This window comes from Aulonocara sp. 'chitande type north' Nkhata Bay, linkage group LG16 (assembly GCF_057382095.1).
Source record: "Aulonocara sp. 'chitande type north' Nkhata Bay isolate Kocher_YH1m ecotype deep benthic linkage group LG16, A_spYH_male_GT1.1, whole genome shotgun sequence".
Taxonomy (NCBI): domain Eukaryota; kingdom Metazoa; phylum Chordata; class Actinopteri; order Cichliformes; family Cichlidae; genus Aulonocara; species Aulonocara sp. 'chitande type north' Nkhata Bay.
In genome coordinates this window covers 23,650,100-23,674,269 of record NC_141359.1, presented here as the reverse complement: position 1 = coordinate 23,674,269, position 24,170 = coordinate 23,650,100, and the positions used below count along the sequence as shown (strand labels likewise).

General features: G+C 42.3%; 1 protein-coding gene across 6 annotated transcripts; it reads right to left on the bottom strand.

Annotated features, from left to right (window-relative positions):
• Positions 1 to 77: 77 nt before the first annotated feature.
• Positions 78 to 23,207, bottom strand: adam23b (ADAM metallopeptidase domain 23b). Of its 6 annotated transcripts, none has more exons than XR_015125541.1 (27): positions 22,988 to 23,207; positions 22,130 to 22,347; positions 21,609 to 21,685; positions 18,423 to 18,486; positions 17,573 to 17,655; positions 17,360 to 17,423; positions 16,166 to 16,238; positions 15,647 to 15,717; positions 15,405 to 15,470; positions 15,144 to 15,212; positions 13,188 to 13,354; positions 12,931 to 13,015; positions 12,749 to 12,836; positions 11,591 to 11,642; positions 10,693 to 10,792; positions 10,542 to 10,613; positions 10,363 to 10,449; positions 10,191 to 10,271; positions 10,023 to 10,073; positions 9,878 to 9,941; positions 9,682 to 9,787; positions 7,562 to 7,681; positions 7,125 to 7,293; positions 5,426 to 5,537; positions 4,956 to 5,046; positions 3,085 to 4,141; positions 78 to 1,930 (listed from the first exon to the last, which is right to left on the bottom strand). XR_015125541.1 is itself a non-coding variant. In XM_086267969.1 (26 exons), exons 1-26 carry the CDS (start codon positions 23,061 to 23,063, stop codon positions 4,135 to 4,137), a joined length of 2,313 nt encoding a protein of 770 aa, XP_086124095.1. In that variant the 5' UTR covers positions 23,064 to 23,207; the 3' UTR covers positions 78 to 4,134. The 6 variants fall into 6 exon arrangements, 4 of the variants coding, with proteins under 4 accessions (XP_086124095.1, XP_086124094.1, XP_086124093.1 ...); XR_015125542.1 differs by having other exon boundaries at positions 1,915 to 1,930; positions 4,051 to 4,141; XM_086267969.1 differs by having other exon boundaries at positions 78 to 4,141.
• Between the last annotated feature and the right edge of the window lie 963 nt (positions 23,208 to 24,170).

Here is a 24,170-nt window from a genome sequence, read left to right as displayed (position 1 = left end):
CCTGCAGGGACACACCGGCCCTCGTGGACTGGGATTGGGGACCCCTGATTTAAAAGAAAAGAAGACAAACGCTTGGATAAAATTTGTCCGTAGTTTATTAATCAGTCCAACTGTACATAATGCAGTGAGAGAGGGACACCAGACAATGATTAACATGGAGGATTACAACGATGCCAGTGCTATGGCAGCACCTGGAATACACCGACAATCAGCTGGACTGGAAATGATAGCCCTGCACAAGGAAACTGTTCAGGCCTCGATATGTACAGGCACCATACAGAGTGTGTGTGTGTGTGTATAAGTGTGTGTGTGTGTGATTAAAAATATCTGTCTGGATGAAAAACACACAAAAATGATTTTCAGTTCCACAAATGTAAAAGGGTGCTCTCTCTCTTATCCTCTGAAATACTAATTCAGTTATTTTGATGATTTCTTTACTTGTCCATCCACAGTTTGAGTACACTGAAGCGAAATGAAAGGAGACATAGGAGTGGGCAAATACAAAAGATTAGCTGATTAGCAGAGGTTGTTTTTTTTTTTCCTTTTGTAAAACCATGTCTACACCGATATCACTATTACCCATACTTTTGTGCAATATCTTTCTTTGCATAGTAAATAAAAGTTAAATGTTTTTTATTGTTGACATGCACCTATCTTTTGTAGCATATTTTCCTTGCAGATTTTGGGGACTCCCATATAGAATTATAAGCCCACTATAGTGATTTGCATGCAGCATTACCTGTAGAGCTGAACTTGATTTCCACTAAGAGTTTATGAGAGCATAAAGGCTTAAGCCAGTATAGTGGGTGTTGATGAGGACTGTTAAGTGAGACCTGGCCGGACACGTGAGCGCCTGCATGGACAGACTTCATGCCCTCAGCATGAGAGGCACCACTGGCTGCAGACAGAGGGGAAAGTGCTCCGTGTGCAACAACATCCACATGTTCGGGTGATTGGTTCTTTGGCTTTTGAGTCAGTGTTGAAGATACTTCAAAAACAGGGGGCTAAATCGGATCACAGTCTGAATCTCTCCGGAAATGACGCGCTTCTCCTCGACACCACAGCTTTCTCTCTCTGTCCTCAAATCTGACTTTAGATTTTCTTCTCTAACCATTTTGGCCCAAATCCTAGTCTCAGTTTGTTTGTTTTTTATTTTAATAACATTACCAAAAACACCCGCTATACAAGATGTTAAGATAAAAAACAAAAGCATTTGATGTCCTTGGAAAATATGCTGTCAATTCCAACCCTGAACTCCTTAAATATGTACAGTGGTGTGTGCATGTGTGTGTGTGCGCATTCACTACATGGCCTGCATTGCCCTTATAGGTCCTCACATGAAGTTCTGCTTAAACAGGAGCTTCAACAGGCTTGTCACTGGGTTTGGTTTTTAATGAGGCTCTCTCCTGCGCTTTTTTTCTCCTCTTTCTGTGTTTTCTTTTTTCTTCTTTTTTATTTTTGCAGTATATTCATAGCTTTGGTAGCCATGCAGAGCCCCGCAGAGAGGGCTCTTCATGCCGGGCGCGGGCGGGTTGGGTGGGGGTCGGGCGGGCCAGCAAGCAGCAGGTTTTGTTTCGATTTTATTCATGCCAGGTGAGAGAGTGGTGTGGATTCCGCCTGAACGCCTGTGCACTGGCACTAAAGGATGGAAAGAGGAGCTCTGTCACTCTGGAGATCAGGGTGGATGGGCGTGGGTGAGGTGTAGTTGAAAAAGGCTGCATTTATAATGTCACTACGATGGAAATTTGTTAAAATGTCCACTATGTCTTTTTCAAGTAAATCTAATGCCAAAGAATCAGCAGCAGTAAGTGCAGTCCAGCTGTCAGGTAGCCAACTAAGGAAGCCTTGGAGCAGTCCCTGTGTGATTGCCATCTTCTCCTTGGGTTAAATGGCTGTGGCATTGGGGTCATACCGCCGTTTCTTCACATTTCTTGATGAGGAGATAAGAAAAAGAAGTCAGCATCTGCTATAATTATATATGTAACGGAGCTAGTGCAACCTGGACAAACAACCACGCTCTCTTAAGGAAATGCTGTTAGTTGCAGTTTATTATGTAAGGCTGTGAGCAAAATCCCATACTTACGTACTTTTTAGTAGTAGTAGTAGTAGTACGTGAGGATTGTTTGGTATAACACATTCTCAGTATGTATCCAATAGCATGCGAGGTACATACTATTTTGGGTAAGCGGGACAGTGAGCTGAAATCTAACATTGATAACTCTTGAACTTGAGTGTTTAAATACATGCTTTCACTCTGCTGTTAATAAAATTTCAGCAAAGGCACTGGAATGTATCCTAAGGCTTAAATCCTACTGTTTAAGTGATACATAGTATGGGATTTTAGACACAGTGTAAGTGTGCCTGATGAAAATGTTCCAAATGTGCACTTTTTGAGGGCTTCAGGATCAAACGCCGAGGACACTGGAGTGAGGACAGGCTGGTCCATGTTGGCCCGCTCAGCCTTGACTGCAAAGAGACAGTCAGAGGTATTTACAGTCACAAACCTGAGGTCTACAGTGTCAGCGATGAGAAAACATCACATCTGCTTTACAGTTTTTGTAGTACTGGCCAGATCTGAAATAAATAAATATGTTTAATTTTTGAAATCAAAGAACAATCAAGTCTAAGCCATATTACATAATTTTTAAGGTGTTACGAATATAAATATACTCTGTTGCCTTCTTGCAGATGTGCTGATCGGCTCCTTCGTGCAACATCAGTTTACAAGGTGAAGTGTAGGAGACACGTGTCATTACCGGTATTGATGGGAAACACATTAGTTCCACTCAAAACAACCATCTGGGAGGAAAGAGCTAACATAACGTGTACTCTACAGCGGAGAGGAGGAAAGAGGAGACGAGCACAGAAATAACGATCACAGCGGCGGCAGCAGCAACAGTAACTACTACCACAACAGTGGGACAACAATGAGTACAACAACAGGAGTGATGCATAACCTCCCCGTACTGTGGCTTGCTGTGGGGCTTCTATCACTCTGTCATGCACCTGTTCCAATAGTCGGCCAGTTGAAGGTGGCACTATTGCTGTGCGTGGTTCATGCAGTGCAATGCGCCGTGTCTGTACCGGGTCTGCGAAGCAGGCAGCAATGGCAGCTGGTGTGGGCGGGTCCGAGAGTCCTGCTCTGCTCTATGGCGGAGCTCAGCCATCCAGGTGGGTGTGGCCAGCCATGGCACAAAGGCTGCAGACAACAAAAAGGTCCTGGCTTCTCTCTCTCTCTGTGTCTGTGTGTGTTGTTCTCATAACTCCATTTAAAGCCTCGGCCTCAAAGAGCGACGGAGTGAGAAAAAAACATCATGGAAGTGATGAGAGCACGACAACCCTCGGACCAAATTGCTCAGGGTTTGTCTCAGCCTTTGTGCAATGAACTGACCTCCTCCAAATCAACAAGTCAACATGCAGAAATGTTTGGTTTCTTATTCTATTTTCTTTCCCTTTTTTTGTTTTTTTTGCTGTTTTAGTGACAACCATGATGCTATCTGGCATGCTTTAGTGGCTGTAGGACCATATTTATTATTTAGTCCTTAGGTCTGTTTAGATTAGGATGCGTAACACCCCTGTTGCTCAAGACAGCAGGCTAATCAGCGGTGGGTAGATTTCCTAGCCATAGAGTGACACTGAATGGTCTAGTTTAAGATTTTAAAGGGGAGTAATTTCTGTAATACAAGTACAAACAAACTTTTTTAACCACTTAGCTGTTATAAAGTATTCTGTCCCCTCTGTACTTTACTATGAAATGCATGTCAAACATTGAACCCGGCCCGTCTAATCAGTTTGAGGTTCTGCTACAGATGCACAGACACCCCCAGCGTTTCCCAAAGTCAAATTTACTCATACAGTATCAAACACCTGAACGCCTTCCACACCCATATGTGTTCTGCATGTCTCCTCGTCAGTGTGAGCCTAAGTGTAGTAAGTGTAACATGTCCACCCCGGGATGCTGTATTCTGTAGCAGGAGCTCAAACCCTGGTGTCTAGAAGCAGCAGGGATGCTAGAGTTAGAGCAGGAGAGGCATGCGGCGTGTTGCTTACTTAAAGCCCCATCCAGTCCCCCCCAGCACTATGGCAGCCACAAGGATGGCTCCGGCGATGGAGCCTATTATTAGATTGGTGGCACTAGGACCTGTAAAGGGTTATGGGGAAAAAGACATGAGTTCCTATACTCATTTACTGTATTAATAACATTTAGCTATACAATGATGATTTCACATGGAACAGAAAACATACCATAAGTATACTATTACAATAAAATGACTGAGTTTGAGAATGCATTTTTTTGCATGCTTTTCAACCCCCTTTTAGTGTTATAAAGAGAATGTAATCAAGCAAACGCCCTGGAAATATTTAAGTTTATCTGGTGTCAGTTGAGGTAGCGATTATCAGTGGTTTGTCTGTTAAGGTTGTGTAGACCCTGGGTATCCATCACTGTAAAGGTTTACAGGTGACATGTAGGTGTGATCTGCAGTGTGAGCAGTACAAAATGTTTTTAGGGGTCCCAGTCACCACACAGCCTACCACTGACTGACAAGCCAGGTCACTAACTGGACACTTCTCAGGACTGTTTTCATCTAAATGCCCCACATGCCCCAGAAAGGAGAGGATCACAGGAGCAACCACATAACGACTAAGAATAAGAGAAAGGAGAGGAAGTAGGGAGGGAAGAGGGAGGATGAAGAAAGAGGCTTGTAGTAATGGGGAACGACAGGAAGTGACAGGAGAAGGAGAGGAAGGAGGGAGGGAGGGAGGGGAGATCCATCAATCAATCACACGACACTGAAAACATCCAATCACATGACAATTATATGGTCATCACCAACACACAAGAAAACACAAAGCCACCGGGACGCACACACGGGCTCAGGCCGGCTCACGAGACCGCCCGCACACTGAGGCACCACTATGAGAGGAAGAGCTGTGAAAGGGTTAAAGATGCTTACTCTATTCCCCACCCTGTGCCTCCAAAAATCACCCCCAGGGCCAGAATGGTCCCTGCTACTGCCCCTATCAGCCTGTTAGTGGCCACGCTCACTGTGCAGAGGGGAAAAGGAGCATTATTACCACCCTGTCAAAAACAAATAGCAGGCTTCTGCTTCAGAGTCATGGATGAAGTGACCACTGTCCCGTAAGCCCCTCCCCCTGTGGTCAAAGCATCATCTTCAGAATCAGAGCAAACAAATCTTACACTGCTTTTACATTCTCCTACAATCAAAGCCTTTATGTTCCCCAGTAGACCTGTGAAACTCAGGAATGTGCGACTGACTCAGATCTAGCAGTGCGTCTGAGAGCGACACTGTAATAACATTTACATTAAACATACGATCAATGTGAATCTGGGCTAAATTAAAAAAGGGTGGATATATTCATTTTTGGATGGCGGATGGCGGGAGTAGAAAGGTTGGAAACCGACCCTTGGGTTCTTCTTCTGGAGTGACATCGGGCTCTTTAGGCGGGTCAGGCATGCTACAGTCTGTCCCGGCCCAGGTGGTGTCACAGGTGCATGTGGCTTCATTGTTGCATACCTGTGCACAGCAGACATACAGAGGTAAACAGAATGAAAGATGGAGTTTTTTTTAAATTCCCCTCAAGGAACTTTTTCTCTTCCATTTTTCCCCAACATTATACAAAAAAATCTGGCATAGGTTTTGACGTATGATAGAAAAAACACAATAGCTGTGTTTTATTCAGCTCCAGTAATCCAAGCTGGTGTGAGCATCACAGAAAAGCATCACAGCAAGAAAAGTGCAGGATGGTGTAAAAAATGTATTTAATTTAGGCAAGCTGGTTTTCGGCTGACTGGCTTACTGGGACTCTTGAAGAAAATCAATCAACCGACGTGTAATTTCCCAGGCAGCTATAGCCCCCTGAGGAGAACTCGCTTGGGAAAAAAACTTCTTTAAGAAACATCTTAAGCTTCATTTATAGTGCTGAACTAAATCCCTGAAGAACCTAACGCTGCAGTTAGTTAACGCTTTGCATTTATACTTGTGCACTGGTGTGTCTGCATTACTTCATCGTCTCAAGTGAAACTCATCCAATCATGTTGGACTCTAAGATAATAAATACTGAACAATGGCTACATGGAACATTTTGAATTTGGAAAAATAGTAACTACTGCATTAGTAATTAATAGCAAAATGCTATTATTGGAATCATAATCACATATTGTAACCATAGGAAGTTACATTTCTGGGAAGATGCACCTCTCAATGCAGTATAGAGCAAATCAAGCTATTATTATTGTTTTGTGTCTGTGTGTTTATTTTATCATCAAAATAATATTTTCAAAAACAATTTGAGTTGCATTTAATTCAGGAAATATAAAGCATTGTATTTCCTGCAGAAAAGATTACGATTTTTGATTATTATGTATTTACATATTTTTAATTGTGGCAATTTCTACCACATCAGCTGAGAAATGATGCTGCACATGCCGGGCCACTCAGAAAGGAAGCACATTTAGAGTTTGAAACGACAGCTGGGATAGACTCGAGTACAACCCTGAATGACCCTGAATTGCATAAGCTGTTAAGAAAATGGATAGATGGATGAAGAGAAGTATTTTATTTATTTTTATTTAAATACATATTATTTAAATATTCTGCAACTTCTTCTTAAAAAAAATCTAAATAAAGCAAGTTTGGCTTACTGGTATAAGAGGTATTTGACATTTCCATAAAAGGGTAGAGGTTTTCCCCAGTTTCCAGTTTGTGTTGACACCTGAATAAAGGATTGCCAGTTGCATATTTCCCTTAAGCTTGAGGCTTTTGTTTGACTTTTTCTACTGAGAAAAAGAAAATCAACAACCCTGGGCATTTGAAATGCAATGAGCCTCCTTACTTCTCCTCATCCCTCCAGAGTGAGATTTAATAAACAAAGAGCAAATACTGGTGTTTGCTGAACAGAAACTCTAAGTTAGAGCATAAACAGCCTTTATCCATGACTCAGTAAGCACCCTTTTCATCAAAGGTGTTGGAAACGTTCTGCAGCCCTTACAAACAAATACTACACGCAGTCCATGCTTGCTAATCTTCTAAAAATGAGTGAATACCCTCTCAATTTGCCAGTGAGCAAAGAGTAGGTGTAGGTAAGTGCGTACAAATACTCACCCCATGGCCCGAGCACACATGTCCGTTAGGTCCAATGGGGCAGGTGCTCATGTTAAGTGACTGGATGGGCAGACACTTGCGGTCAAGGCACATCATTGACGGCCCACAGGGAGTCCCATCCTCCACGTAGCCTAAATCAGTTTCATCATCCAAAAGGACGTGGGCACCCCTGAGGAGAAGGATGGAGTAGAGGTGAGGAGTGTTGAAGTCTCCCAAAAAATAAAGCTACAGAAGAAACACTGCCTGTAGGCACCCATTTTAGAAAGAAATAGAAAAACTTCTAGTAACAGCTTGCGTTTTATGAGCAAGTTTATGAGAAAATGGCCCATTGCGACACAAAAAATCCCCCAAATTTACTACAGAGTTTTTCTATTTATTTCCCACATGGGTAAAGAGCCCCCAGGCCCCAGGCATTATATTAAAGTAAATGTGTTTACGTGCACTGTATGACGTTCCCTTGGTGGTTGAAGGAGGTGGGGGTACTGTCTCCTTTCATGCTTCCAATGCGAGGGACACGCCCGACATTGGTACACAAAAGGAAACCACAGAACACGTCACTGTAAAAGAGAGAGATAAGCAACCAAAAATGTGTACAGATAACACTCTTCCACCTGTCTAACAATGTAATGTTCACCTCTGCACCACCAATTACCAAAATGCACCAAAAAGCTCTATTAGTTTGGTTCAAAGCGACATCTGTAACGATCTGAAACCTCGTACTGATAACTTTCATTTGATCTGTTACAGTCAATGTTTGGTCTTTAATATTAAGTGCAATTTTAAAGTCACACTGCTTACCTTTAAACATGTTTTACAAATACACTGCCTGGCCAAAAAGAAGTCGCCACCTGGATTTAACTAAGCTATTAAGTATAAGCCTTTCTTTCATTGGATAATTACTGCAGTGATTACTTAATGCAGCTGGCAACATGTCATTTAATTAACCCTAACTGATGCAGTGAACAAACAACCACATCACAAAACATTTCCCGTGATTGTGGAAAAGATTTTCGTTTGTTTCAGAAGGTTATTGGTCTGTTCTACTGTCACCTTTATATTGTTAGAGACCCCACAGAACTACAGAGAAACCCCAACAATGAGACAACACCCTATGAGCAAGCACTTGGTGACAGTTGGAAGGAAAAAATCCCTTTTAACGGGAAGAAACCTCCAGTAGAAACCACAAGTAGGCCCACAAGAATGCGTGGGCGACTTGGATCCATGCCATGGGTGTGAGGGGAAAGTGAGAGCAGAGGGAGTTAGGACAAAAGGCACACTATGGGAGAGCTAGAATTTAAAATGAATTACTAATAATTAAATGCAATATCCTTCTATAAACACATGGAAACTGAAAAAGAAAGTGAGTGAAGGACATGGGACTCTCCCAGCAGTCTAAGATTACTGCAGCATACCCAAGGAATGGTTCAGAATCACCTGATCCAGCCTTAACTATACGCAAAAAGGAAAGTTTTAAGCCTTCTGTTATCTCCAGCAAAGAAAAACTAAAACAAAAAAAGAAATGTCATTGTGTAAAACCTGGAAGGAGGAACGAGGTCATAAAAAGAGGTGGATGAAATGATGGACCCATCATGCCGAGCGCCTAGTGTACAAGCCTGCAGAGGCAATTTTACAATCTCCGGCTGCTTCAGTTGGTTCTACAGTGTCATGTGGCCTAAAATAAGGTCAGCTGACTACCTGAATATACTGAATAACCGGGTTTTTCCATAGTGGATGTTTTTCTTCCCTGATAGCACATTCATGTTCCAAGATAGCAATGCTACGATTTATCACGCTCGGACTATGAATAAATGGTTCAAGGAGCATGAGACATCATTTTCACATGTGGGTTGGCCAACCCAGACTTAACTGACTTTAACTGTTATTGGGAATATTGCCTTATTAGGAATGTGCCGGAGAAGACGTTCTGATTCCGCCGACATCAGTCTTGTTAAAAAATGAATGCCACTCTGGACGAGAATACATATTGTGAAACTGCATGAGCTTTTTGAAACGATGCCACCGCAAATGCGTGCTGTCATCGAAGCTAAAGGCAGTCCAGTTAAATATTTCAGGCTTCAGCTTTTTTTGGCTGGGCAGTGTAAACTGACTTGACTTTTACCACCACATCCCAGTTAAAGAGAAAAGCCAGGAAGACTGAAGACATGTGTGCTGAGGTGGTTTCCCTGGAATCTGTTTTTAGTAATTGATCTGATTGGTAAAAATACATTCCTGGCATTTGATGGCAATTATCCATTTTAAACAGGGTCCTTTGGCGCCCTCTGTTGGATGGCTGTAAAACAACAACAACTGAGAAACCTGATGCTGAAATTCCACATAACAGGATTAACTTGTACAATATATCTTTGGAATACCACAACAAAAATTTGGGGATCCTAAAGGATCTTGACAGTAAAACTTTCTCACCTATGCACAGCTGGCTGCTTGGTGCACAAAATGGGTGTAAATGTTGGCCGATCAGTTTAGAAAAGTTCAAAATATGCTTTCAGGCACTTTATTATTCAATGAATGTGCGACAGTGTTATTATTTTGTGCTCACTGTTTGCTACACTGGATCCATTTTTCTCCATCTTTTCCACAGTTGCCCTTCTCTGTCCCCTCCGTGTTCAGCTTCTCATAGCAGAACTTCTCCGAGCCTCCAGCCTCTAAAACAAAAAGAGGGGCGATGAGCTGCACGCTGCCTCTCCTTGTGCAGAACCCGTGCTCAAATTAACCCGAGAAGCATTAAACCTTACTTGATCCCCAGATGTATTTACACTGGTTCTCTCTGGTCTTACACTCTCCACTGTAACAGCGACCCTTTAGATAGAGATTAATAAAAAATCAGAAAACTTTGAGCACACGTTGGCATTTATATTTTTGTAAATACCCATTTCTTACCTGGTTTACCTGGCAGATGTAACCATCTTGTTTATGAAGGTTTGGCGGGCACTGTAAAAATCACAAAGAGAACAACCTTTCTTTTTTAACAGCCAAATTTGTGTTCAACGTGCAAAAAAAAATGAACTAATTAAAGCTATTTAAAGCTAAATAAACCATAAGCTCAACCTGTCCCGAGTCCCCAGAGCAGGTCTCTGAGATGTCACAGTCGTTCACAGCATAGCGGCAGCTGTAACCTCGTGGGTAGAACTGGCAAGAAAAGGAGAATAAAACAGCGTTGGATTTCAGAAATCAACTACTAGTTTTTCAGAGCTTTAAAAAGAAAGAACCAAGCTTGTACCAAGCATGTTTTATTGCAGCATGGTCCATCGCTGCAGTGTGCCCCATTGGCGAGGGAGCACTTCTTGCAGCATTCCTTTTGGCAGTCCTGAAAACAAAGGGAAACGAGCTTCAAGCATCTGAACAAAGAGAAGATGACAAATGGGCGTGCGTGACGTGGTGAAGTAAAAAGACCCTCACTGTTCTCAGTCCGCAGTCGCACTCCTCTCCCAGTTCTACAAATCCATTCCCACAATTTGCTGCCTCGAACAGCTGTCAGGAGAGGACAAGACGGTGTAAAAGGAGCACGTGTGCGTAAAAGTTTGACATGTTGAGAGAAGGGGCGACTAACCTTGGTTGGCCTGTTGAACAAACAAGAACCTCCACCTTTCAGGAGGAACTCCTTGTAGTCTGAGATGCTGCATTTGGAGAATTTTTGTGGGTGTTGGACTCTGCAGAGAGAAGACAATGATATTTATAAGTTTGTCCAACCAAACAGGATACAGTCAAAAAAATATGCCTAAAATGTTGACTTCAAGTAATCTGAATGCATGCAAATTTCCCAAAAGTCAATTTTCATTAGATATCTCAAAATTTCAGCTTACTGACTAAAACGTATCACTAAGTTTAAAATCTTGAAATAATAACCTGAAATTTTGACCAATGGAAGTGTGTTTATGTTCTCAGTTGCAAGTTTCAAGTTAAATTGAATACAACATGATTTAAATTGTGGTGTCAAATAGAGGCGTGTAGAATGATAAAGCTGGGTATGCTTCTGGTCACTGACAAGTCACTATCGTAACAGCATGCTTTGTCCCTCAGTTTTTGAGTCAGAGCCACTTTTGCTCATCCTGTCCAGTTTCAAAACAACAAGATGGTGACGGCAAAATCCTCTCTAGGAACATAACTAACCAATGGGGGACACCCTGGTGACTACAGCTACCTTTTATATACCCAATCCTACTTTAGCTAAAAGAGTTGCTTATTATTCACAAAACAGCATGCCGAAATTACAGTAGGTGCAACTTATTCATTTTCTTACTTGTGTACTGACTGACTAGGTGGTTAAAAACTGTGTAACTGTATTAAACAGTCGCTCAGAGTTAGTTAATAACAAGCAACAAGGAAAAAAGCTGAACGAGTACTGATTACTACATTACTGAGTGCACACAAACGAGCATTTGTAATTGCTCCGCCATGTGAATGAATGACTGTGTATGCGTGTTTCTCGGGGGTATGTTGGATCTTACCCAGTATCCTCCATTATGCAGCCAGCCCACTGGCTAGTACAGCCGCATTCCTCTGCAAAACAGGGCAGAAAGTGTAGAAACACCAGAGAAAGAGGAACGGACAGAGTAAGAAAAGATAGCATCCACAACTTTCATTTTAAATAAAGACTTAGAGTAGACAAAGTAAGCATGTTAGCATAATTTTTTTTTTTTTTTGTAATTTCAAAGAAAAGCAGTCTTAATCCGTGGATTTAACTCCTGATATCCAGCTTTCTGCTGAATAATGAAGAATCCTTTCACTTTATTTTACACTGACATTCTCCTTGGCAGCTTTGGGGCCACAAATAGACTTTTGCTGATGGTTAGCATTTTTTCCAGCTTGTAGTTTCTAACCTGGCAGCTGCCTCATTAAGCATGGCGATCTCAAATCTGATGGCATAAATTCTTTCTCAAACGGACATTTTCTGGTCTACTTTTCTCAAATACAGTCAGTCCACCGACGGTGACTTCTGGCAACAGGGTTGCAAAGAGACTTTTTGTTTTAGAGGAGGCCTGTGAATGACATCTAAAATATCAGTCAAGACTTTCAAAAAAATGCATTGTATCCTGTATTTAAACAGTTAAATGCCAATAGTAACAGAATAGTGAAATGTGAAAGTTCACTTAACACAAAACACTTCCTTCTTAGACCTAAAGAGTTGAGAGCAGAAGTATTTGTGGTGCTCAGAGTACTAAAAATACAATTTCGAGAAAGAAAAACACCTACATTTCTGCTACTTCTCCAATTTCCAGATGTGAGGTTACATCCAGTTAGCAGTCTTAAATAAAGTGCATTTAAACACCTGCCTTCAAAACATTTTCTCTACTTTACAAACAACTTTAGCCGTGCAGCAAAAGCATTTCAGTTTTGTGTGTATGTCTGTTTTAAGAGTGAAAAATGTTCCCATCCTGACCTTAATTCAAGCAAAGCTGGATAATGTTAGAGAGGCATCTGAAACCAGTGTAGGGATCACAGGGTCTTCAATAAAACACCAAATGTATCATAACTGACAGGTGCATTTTTGAGACCGCTACATAAAAACTGTTATTTACTATGTGCCATGAACTTTGTGACTTTAGCCTGCCATGCCTATCGTGCTTATAGCAGCTGTGTGTTAAGAAAAAGTGTTTCATGTTTACTTCTCTTGGATGCCGGATCCCACTGGATGCCCAGGTTCTGTGCCAGGCTCTGGGAAAGAGACACTACCATGGACGAGGTGGTGGCGTACTGTTGGCACAACAGTGACAACATATTATTCACCGCATAATCACACTGCGATACGTCCACAGAGCAATGCTGGATGTGTGACAGTAAATCTGACCTCATTGACGCCTACTCCACGGCTCACAGAACACATGCCTCCAAAGTACGCAGTGCTGCTTCTGCGGTAGTGGAAGGTGGCGTTTCTGCAAGAATGATGGAGATGAAGAATAAGACGGAAGATATAAATAGCACAAAGCAGGTAAGAACACAGCAGTGCTGCTTTAGTTACAGGCAGGCAAACAAAGCGTACTTCCATCAGAGCAAAACCAGAGACCACCCCAAACGATCTGTTCAGCCCCCGAAGGGTGAACTTACGAGAGTAGCTGCACAGAATCGGCATGGTGCTTGATGCTTTGCTGCCGGTACTTGGAGAAATCACGCAGCAGTTCCAGCGGCTTCACACTTATGGGGATGTGATCCCTGTCTGTCCAAATCTCCACAGCAACAAGCACCACACGTGTATGGAGTTGCTCTTTGAAGATCTGCCGTCGGAAGCAATGAATGGAAGCAGTAAAGGAAAAAAAACACAACAAAACGTGTGAGATAGAGGCAGAGAGCGACAGCAAAGGAAGCGGAGGACGGATGTAGAATAATGGGAGCGGGGAGGAATACAGGGGAGTGTTTACACACATACAAAGAACACAGACAGACAAGGATAACACTGATGTTTAGCCATGATGTTTGCCCGTTATTTTTGGAGTTTTGAATTCTTAGTTATCTATCTGAGTTTGGGTGTCTGTTTTGCTTTCTCTGTTATTCTAGTGTTTGAAGTTTTGATTCTTATCTGTGGCATGATGAGTTTTGGATTCCTGATTTGATCCTTTGCAGTATTACTGAAGATATGTTTTTTACGCTTAGATAAAATGAAAACAGAAGCCTGTTCTAGTCAAATGTGTACTTTTTTTATGCTTCCTTGTATTCCAGTTGCTGTCTTGAGGTATTGTAGCTCAAGACTAACCAGAGTGAGTTTCTTGTCTGTGTTTAGTATTTATCTTTTGAGTTATTTCCTGTTTTACTCTGTCAGTTGTCTCTTGTGTCTTGCTTTGACTTTGACTTCCTCCCCTGTGATTATCTTGTACCTTCACCCATGTTTCATTTCTCTCCTGCTCCCAGTTTGCCCTCAGGTTGTTTATATACACTCACTACAAACTGCATTTAAATGTTTAATTCTCCGGGCATAGATTCAACTAGATGCTGGAAACATTCCTCAGCAAATCTGGTCCATATTGATGTGACAGCCTCCCTCAGTTGTTGCAGATTTGTCAGCTGCACAATAATGATGTGACTCTTCCATTGCATCCCAAACGTGCCAAAGTTTTAGCAGCACTGTCACTTAAATAACCTGTTTCCCCATTCTGACAGTCAATGTAAGTTTCCGCAGGTCATCTTGACACCTCTACATGCCTCCATACACTGAGTTGCTGCCATGTAATTGGCCAATTCAATGGTTGGGCTAATGAGCAGCTATTGAACAGCTGTACCTAACAAAGTGTCTAGTGACTGTATACTGCCTTTCTTCCAATTAGTCTTTGTCTTCCCTGGATGTGTGCTTGCTGTTTACCCCGGTTCTCTGTGGTTTCCTTGTTTTAGTTATTGATCTACGACGTCAACAAAATAAAAGGTTTGCTTTGCATTATTTTGTCTGCCTGGAGTTGTGCATTTTAGTCCTGTGATGGTCCTGTGACAAGGTTTACCATTGTAGTTTAAGCATCAAATGCAAATTAGACACGAGGGTGAATGAAATGTTAAACATTTTGCAGATAGTGAGCACTGAACAAAATCAAATCTTATCCAGCTTGTGATGCCAGAGAAGTCATGTGCTAGACCGCAGGTGTCGAACTCCAGACCTCGAGGGCCGGTGCCCTGCAGGTTTCAGATGTGCCGTTGATCCAACACAGCTGATTTAAATGTCTAAATTACCTCCTCAACATGTCTGGAAGTTCTCCAGAGGCCTGGTAATGAACTAGTCATGTGATTCAGTTGTGTTGACCCAGGGTGAGATCTAAAACCTGCAGGACACCGGCCCTTGAGGCCTGGAGTTCGACACCCCTGGGCTAGACTGTCAGTATGTTGGTGCTGATTTGGTGATAATAGTAGCTGAGTGAAGTTAGACCTGCTGATGGCAAAACATTAAAAGTCAACTGTTATTAAGTACAGTAGGAGACGTTGCCGGACTTCTAGTAGGTCTTCTACAGATGATATTCTAAAAGAGGTTTCCAAAAAAAGCACACACTCCAGTTTGCTCAAAGGATAAGTAAAAAGCTTACTCACACTATCCACAAGATTAACTACTGACTTGGCAAAGTTCCTCGTGTGCTGCTTGTTCCTGTGTCGTTTAAACTGCAAACAGAAAGGGGGAGGGAAAAATAGCACACAGTGATGTACAGTGTGTAACGTTCGGTGGCGCTTGCTGCTCCCTCTTCTGGGAGGGAGTCGGCCCAGGTCTGGAATATTAAAGAGTATCCTTTTGTCCATGATAAAATACCAGCCACATAGCATCAAATGAGGAAAAAAGGAGAGATTTTTACGCACCATACTGTGGTCACTGACAATCATGACTTCTAAATACTTCATCTCCTCAAATACGCTGCGAGGCATCTGCAAAACAAAACAACAATGACCAGGCAGCTTCAAGTGTATAATTTGGAGTATCACCACAGGTCTAACCTTGTAAACGTCTGTGGGTGTTTTTATTGTAAACTGTGAAACGCAGCCGGGGTGAGTGCACTAAAGTCATTGCATTACTTCAGAGAGAGGTGAGATCAGAGACTTACTGCTCGCTTTTTCCTGCGCCTCAGCCAGGACAGTTCATCCAGCTCGGAGAAGAGCTGCTCCTCCTCTTCCTCTGCAAATAAGCACAAGGAAAGAGTGACACCTCTACAGACTCAAGTGTTTACATCCCTGTAGCCTTGTTTTGAAAGAAATCAGTTATGCATGTGACATTTTCCCAGAAATTTCCACAGCGTGTCTCAAAATTTCCTATGAAATGCAAAAAGACGAGTGAAGACAGGGAACTTGGCAAAACGGCAGCGAGGCAAGTGCTTGTGATCCAAGGAAAGTGATATACATTTGGTCCATTTGGCAACTATAACACTAAAATCCAATCCAGTTTGTTTTAAAGGTCTCTTCTGGGGTGACAGCCTATCTGGACCTTCCTGTCCTTGCTTTGTGTCTGAAGACAGGGATGATAATGTCAGGTTTAGGAAGTCAAAAGAGGTGTGGTGCTGGTCAGAGGGGAAGGACTGATAAAGACAGTTATGTGAAAAGGTTAATGACAAGCATCGAAACCTTACCCTGCTCCACTGAATCATCATCCCACAAAGAAGAGGCTGCTCTTCTTAGTTTGTGAGGCCTAGCAGCTGTATCCTGTAGGAGTCAGGCAAACAAATCGGTGAAAAAAAAGGGAGGGTGACTTGTACAAGCAGGTAGAGCAAATGAAAAAAATAAGTTTAAACACATAATTTATCAAGGATTTACAAAAGTAAATGCAGGACTAAATAATTACACAAATAAAAATGTTTGGCGCTGAATGCCTGCTGCACATCTTTTCTGACGTTTAGCTGCTGTTATGTATCAGAGTGAGTACTCTTGAGTTGCTGATTTCAAGAGCACGAGGTGTTCCAGTTTTATAAAGAACAAGAGCACTTATGTTTGCATGTAAAGGGGGAGAAACTATTTTTCCCACCAGCAATGCAGTCAAATCCACTTGTAGTAGCAGGAAAAGGAACATTTCTAGCAGTGCACAAACATGTAGACCGTCAATGCTAGAAAACAGATACTGCGCAATCAAAAGCATGTCCGACAGATTATTACAACAAGAAGAAAGTGCTGGCAATCGCTAAACATCCCAGCACTCGTGATTTTTTTGGCCACAGATTCCCATTAGCACCTAAAGTTCCTCTTTCTCTATAACTATGATATAATTATGACTATTGGTCAGAGGGCCCGGTGGCACCAGTGTCCGGCAGCCTCGCCTCTGTCAGTGCGCCCCAGGGCAGCTGTGGCTACAATGTAGCTTACCATCACTAGTGTGTGAATGTGTGTGTGAATGGGTGGATGACTGAATGTAGTGTGAAGCGCTTTAGGGTCCTTAGGGACTAAGTAAAGCGCTATACAAATACAGGCCATTTACCATAACAGGAAGAACTGGTGTGGGCCAGAGCCATCACTGAATAGTCATTCAGGACTAGAAAACCACCCTAACCTTAACCAGCTTTCTACTATGGCTTGACAAATAGGAATTATGATGATTAACATACAATAAAAATGCAGATTATTTGTCTTTTGCTATAGCCATATGTAAAAAAAACATAAGGTCATGTTAATCCCATGTAGGAAATGGCCGTTTCCTTTGAAAACAGGATGATCCTGGTAGGATATCCTTGCCTGAGAACAAAAAGGAGTAACAGCATAAAACATGTGTTTCCATCCAAGGCGAGGATGTTTGTTTGATCGCAGTGTGCGTGTCTGCTAAAGGAATAACTTACAGTTGAATGATTCTGTTGTAAGGGCTCAATTAGATACACATGGACTCCATCGTCAAACATCCCACTGCCAGGCAGAGGGAGAATAAAAGGGAGAGACACACCAGTCAATACCGAGTCAATAGGAGCTAAGCAGCAGAGATGAGTACATCCAGAGATATTCTGAGCGCGGCGAGGATTTCACAAAAAAAAAAAAAAAATCTGATGTTCACTTACTGCAAACCGTTACAGGTAGATAAGGCTGCGTGGGAGTTATCGTTCCCTCTCACCTGGCCGTGGTAGTAACAGTGCTCACCGCCCTGAGAGAAGAAGACACAGTACTAAGGCAGCATCAGCGCTAGCATAATGCACAGAGTTGTGTGTACACCGTCGTGGCGCTGTGTAAAGCTGTCAGTGTGTTTGAATTTTCCACAACAGTCCTAAAAGGGTAACAGCTTGTGTCACAGATGTCAGTTTTGGCTTATTTGCAGCTCACTCCTGCAGGGGGGCTCAATCTATGCTTGTTAAAAGGGGAAGTTAATACACTGCAAGGTGGGTGCCGACACTGTTTGTGACTCAGCCCTCAGACCCCGGGTGAGCGCAGGACCCTGTTTCCCTCTGTCTCTCTCTTTTCCTCTCCCTCACACACACTTCACCCATCCCGTCCTGCACTGATACTGCAGAGTGCTTTCTCTCCCTCATCATGTGACCAGAGCTCCAGCAGGAGGCTGCAGGGGAGCAAAACCCTGCTGATTCAGCTACAGCATGCCCAACCCAGCTCTCTGCCTGAATCAGCAGCAGGAGAAAACAGCTCTCATTTCCATCTCACTAGCTTATATCCTCATCTATCTATCTATCTATCTATCTATCTATCTATCTATCTATCTATCTATCTATCTATCTATCTATCTATCTATCTATCTATCTATCTATCTATCTATCTATCTATCTATCTATCTATCTATCTATCTATCTATCTATCTATCTATCTATCTATCTATCTATCTATTTCTGTGCAAGGTCAAAGCAGCATACACATGGCCCACCACAGCAAAATAACTGAGAAATGTGTCTACTTAAACATTACCTTTGATATAACAGGTTTCTCTCCTTCATAGTGGATCTCAACATAATCTGAAGACAGCAAGTCACTGAAGAAAACAGAGACTGCAGTTAGTAACAGGAGGAGTTGCCAGGAGGAGTAAAAGGAGGTGATGCAGTGAAAAAAACATGCAGGAGTCTGTCTGTCTCGTTTTGCTTTCTCTGACTCACATATTGTGGTTTTAAACTAGTGGTGAGAGAGCAGTGCTTTGGTTGGCGTTTAAACACGAACAGTCATCACCGCCGGGCCCGCATTTGGCTGCACAAACACTCCCCTGGCATCTCAAAAGTGCAGTGGAGATGTTAAATGTTGTCTGCCCTCAGGAAAAATTACTATGCAGGTAACCTGGGGATGACTAACTAGCCCGGCAGAAGATGCACAAAATAAAACTGGATTTGATAAAAAATCTCTCAAAAGCACCCTGAGAACAGAACAGAAGCAAATTATATCATATGAAGCTACCTGCTTCTGCATCAGATTTGCCCAAATCAAACTGAACGGAAAAGCCTAATGCGATAAATTATCCTAAGGCCTCAACCTCACCTTGAACACAACAGTTCTCTCAGCAGCTCCCTGAGTCAGCGTCCCTCACACGCTCGGTCTGCTAGCTGACTTCAAGAGATAATTTCTGCCACAATGGCGCTTTTTTTTTTTCTGAGTAACCTTGCAAAACGGAAACATCCCTCCTCTCTGAACATATAGCTGTGCTGCAGCAAGAAAAAAAAAGGATGGAAATAGTGGCTCTGTATTGTGACACCAGCAGTGTGACCATTTTTTTTGAGTGATGCGTTGGAGCATGTGAACAGGAAGTGCACCATTACGAGAGGAGAGCCAAGGCGCGAGCAGTCTCTGAGAGATTCCTTAGTGAAGGGCTATTTATAGCTTGACAGATGAGAAGAGTGGGCCACACCAGAGTGTATCGGTGTTTGAACGGCTGTGTGTGCATAAGTGTGTGGTTGGCTCTCTGGCTGGCTGGTAACAAAACTGAGTGTGGAAAGGTAAAGCGCCGGAGCGTGAGCATCTTGACGTATGTCTGTTTAAATGTCTATGCGCCACGGTTGCGCGTGGAGACCATGAGGAGGGAGTTCTGCCCCAAGGTCTCTTGGTTCACAGGAGACGGAGCGCCACAATGCAGCAGGAGAGGCAGCAGCACATGAAAGGCACAAAGAGGTAAAGGAGAGAGAAGGGACCAAAGAGCTGCAGGAGGTTCTCACGTCTGGCGCCAGATCAAATGTAACTCTAAAATCCTGTAGCAGCACATGACACACTCATGCTGTTCATGCAGGGCAATAATCTGCTCTGAGGCTTAATATATGGAGATGCTATTAAGTATTCAGAAAGACGGCAAAGGAAGAAAATCTCCCAGACAAAGTCGCCATTGTGGCCACTGACGATTTAACTAACGCATTTCAAAAACATCCAGATTCTTTAAAAGTAAGACTTGTATTAGTTTCTGTAAATCATCTTTTTAGTTGCTTACAATTCCAGGTACGGTAAGAGGTGAGCAGATAAAGCAGCACCCACTAGCAGGGTGCAGACCTATCTATATTTAGATCAGTGCTGCTGCAGCTACAACACTAAGCAGAATTCAAACCCCTATTCTTGCACAAAAAAAGCATCTAGTCGAGAACCTACAAGCAAACAGCTGGGAATCAAGGTCACACGTGCAGGCCTCTTCACTGCTGCTGAGATTTTCCTGTTGTACTATGTGGTGATTCCTGAACGGAGTGACAGGCTTTTCTGTCATTTGACATGATGCATGCGATACAAGAAGCGATGTATTTTTCATTTCAGCTAAACCTCACGGGAAATGTTCAACTTAAAACGAAGATAGCAGTGACAGACACTCTGAAGATATCCCAGCGCCGATATGTGATCTCCAAAACCGCAGACTGCAGAAGATTTCTGAACTTGTACATTTGGGCAATAAAAGAAATACTAATTGCTCCATACTGCTGCACTGCCTACAAGTCTTTATCAGCCTTGACGTGGGCACTCACATGATACGCAAACCACTATGAAGCCAAAGCTCCAACATTTCCTTCATTATAGCTGAAGTAACAACTGTGTAAAGTAATTTCAAAGCGTGTTTACAGGATCTTAAGTTTATGGCACATCCTCTGTGATCTCAGCAAGCCACAGGCACAAGCTGAATATCCAACCACATGATAAGAAAACATAAAAGTAACTACGTCCTACAGGAATTTTTCACATGTACGCCAGGCTTCTTTATACAGGGAGTGAATCAATAGATGCAGAACACAGAGCAGCCGTCTCCATCCTCATTTTGATGCAAGCTTATTAAATCCTCATTAAATATAGAGATGTTGGTTATCCAAAATCCTTCATATAAAACTAGTCTGGCTGCTGAGCTGACGTCGCTCTTAGCACTTAGCAACCAACGTGCTGACCCACAGTTTCCCTGATTACATTATCTTCAATTGATGCTGCATTAAGCTCTGTTCTGACACATTATACATATCATTTACAAACAAGAGTCAGCTACTCGACGTGGTTCATCGCTTCGTATCATAGTCCGAGTCGACTTTCAGTTCACTGAACGTCTGCTCTGTGCTGTCATGATAGAAATACAAGTGTAGTGCACTTATGCATGTTCTCTTTGAGTCCTACACTGGTCTTTATATTTTGTATCTTTCTGATGACAACAATTTCATTATATTTATTATTATTATGGTACACCAAAATCTGCAACAAGCAGATTTATATTTAAATTAGTAAAGGATTTAAAACAGGAAATAAGAGTTATCTTAATTGTATTCTATACAGCACCACGTATTATAGCGTGAAGAGTGTCTATGATAGGCTATATGGATGCTGGTCACAAGGCCAGCATGATACAAGATACTGAAATTCTATTGTTTTCATCTATTTAGTCATTTTTGTTGAGATGACCTTGAGAACAAATACTCTTTTACATGTTCTTATCATCTGGTGTCATTTCCCATAAAGGGCTGTGATGCGTCTTTGTCTCATGCTTGATTAGTACTCAGTCAGTCTGGTGGTGAGATTTTGGGGAAAAACAAGGACAGGGAGATAAACAAAATCCTTACACATCTCTGAGTTTCACAGAAAAAAAAGCCCACAATCAATAACACTAACCAATTTAAGTGAAATAAATTGCTGTGGTTAAATTAGATTAGGAGAACTTACTTGTTAAGAGACAGATCTAGAACAAATCTGGAGCCAAATGCCTCTAACTGGAAACTAACTTGGGCTAGGTGGACTGCCTGTAGAAGAGAAAAAGAGTAGTCACTGCAGATAATGGTAGCTTGCAAAACAAATAAGATTATAGCAGCGTCTCACTGAGCCAAAATCCTCCAGGGTCTGCCTTCAACTTCGTGTACAGCACAATGCACAAAGAACAGATGTGCTGTATCAATGACGGATGTTAATGTACAGTGGGTTGACGGGAAGAAGTGCTTCTTTCAGCACACTTGCTTTGGCATCACTCCAGTTGCTAAAGAAACACGTAAACTATGCTAAGTGGGTCTATTTTGACTATTATCTTAGCTTTGACTGATTCTCTACAGCAAACTGACATGAAATACTGGGATCAGACCAAACAACGCATTATTATGTACTACAACCTTTGACCACACATCTTGCAAACTTTTTGCACAATCAAGGCTATGCAAGCACTAATCATCTTCATCCACCCCTCTTCCACATACCTGGCCCTCTGAAGCTTGGTTCTTAGCATGGGTGTTCAGGTCATGGTAGGTACTCTCAGAGTCCTCGTTTAGGTAGTAGATCAACCGAGAGGGGTAGGTGATCACATGCTCTACTGCATGGTGTGTTGTGTTGTCTGTGGTGGGTGCTGCAGTTGCCTGTTGCTTCAGCAGAGCCGACACTGCGTCCCTCTCAACCTTGTCCTCTACTCCTTGAACCTCTGCAAGGGATTTTTTACAGCACAGATACATATATATGTTTTTTAAAACTACAGATATGCACAAAGGTATCATCTTTAATTCATTAAACACAATTGTTACACTGAGGCAAGTGGCTTTAGCTTTATGCCAATTTTATGACACAGTTCATCTGCAGTGATTACATGCAGCAGTATACTCAAAAACTAATAGCCACCACCAATTACACTGATTTGGAACACAGACTATAAACTGCCTCATTTAAATAAAAACCACTTTTGATACGGTTATTGCCAAAGTAAAAACTGCACCAGATAAATACTGTTCTCATTTAATCCGGCGTGCCTGGATAATATCACGCACTTGAACAAACACAGAGCCTGTGTGTTAGACTTAATTCAAGCGTAGTAAATATCCATAACAGTGATCATTGTGTTTTTACTAGCTGAACAAAAGATGCTGAGATGCTGTAGTCTGCCCTCATGCAGCATCACGCTAAAGACGCAGCGTATTAAATACAATAATTCCCGGTGGCTTCCGAGGAACGCTGTTATAGATCCAAAGCACATCACCAAACAATATTTCAGCACAAAGCACAGAGTGGTAAGCGTAGGCGATCACATTAAAGTGACAAAAAAGCCAGCAGGCTGTGGCAGTACCTACCGAGTGAAGCTAGTGATGGATGAAGCCAAGGCAAAAGGATGCTGACGAGCAAAGTGGCCAGAAATATCAAATGCATGATTCATATTTGATAACTGAAATATCTCAATATCAACACATCAACGCAGTTAATTGCTCGCGGCCCATCGTGGCGGGGGAGGTGCCGTGGAGGGGGGATCTCTTCATGGATGCAGGAGACACCGGGTTTTACTGCTGCAGTAGCGGAAGAGGAGGAGGAGGAAGAAGCGGAGAGAGGAGGGGTGGGGGTGGGGGGCTGAAAGAAGGCGGTGGCCAGGAGGCAGCTACTGGAAGTCTACCAGCAGGTTGCTGCTCCTCCTTGATGAGCTCAAATGCCCTTTCTCACCACAGACACAACCAAGTGAGAAAGGACACTGCCACTGATATAATATAATATAATATACTATAATAACATAGTAGTTACATTATGTAGGCACTTGCCACTGTAAACAATACCAGTATAGAATAATCGTTCGACTTTCAAGTTTGGTTTCTGTGGTTTTCTAATTAAAGAAAATGTCAAACTGTGTCTGCTGGGAGAGAAAGTACTGGGACCATTCAGCAGCACCATAATCTTCTGAAACGGCTCCATGTATTATCAGCAGCGTAAACCAGACCGTGTGCTGTAATTGCTCTTTAATAATTATCAGTATTATTCAATATGTAACTTTTATCTGTTGTGTAAAGGTGCCTTGAGTCAAAACCTAGTTCTAACATCCTTAAAGTGGTAGTTTTTATGATAACTCACATGGTGCATTTTCCTGAATGTTTTACCTGAGCTGTGCGGATGCGCAGAAAACCCGGGGCCAGGTAGTATTCCAGTAATTTGGGACTCTGTGGTGCATAATAAAGCTGCCCCCCCCCCCCCCCCCCCCTCCCCATAGTGTGTGCTCATTCACAACTGGGGTCTAAAAGCACATTTTCGCCCAAGGGCTAGAGCAAATTTATCCACCCATTCGACATAAAATTACTGTATGCAGCCATAGTTGTACTTAATTAGTTATTACGCTCATATGAGTGAAATACTGCATAACATTTTAAGCTGATGATATGTTTTAACTGCCTAATCTGGTATCTTTGTTTTTGTGAGGGCAGACATATAATAAGAACAAAGCCTCATTAATAGGACACACTTGAATTTGTCTAATTTTTAAAAAAAGAAACAAAT

Bases quoted from the DNA above. Each gene is read 5' to 3' on its own strand.
- adam23b (XM_086267968.1), bottom strand. From the start codon at position 23,063: ATGCATTTGATATTTCTGGCCACTTTGCTCGTCAGCATCCTTTTGCCT. The intron at 12,837-12,930 runs GTCAGATTTACT...TTGTGCCAACAG, and splicing joins GTGGAGTAGGCGTCAATGAG to TACGCCACCACCTCGTCCAT. The intron at 10,614-10,692 runs GTTAGTCGCCCC...CTCTCCTGACAG, and splicing joins TGTTCAACAGGCCAACCAAG to CTGTTCGAGGCAGCAAATTG.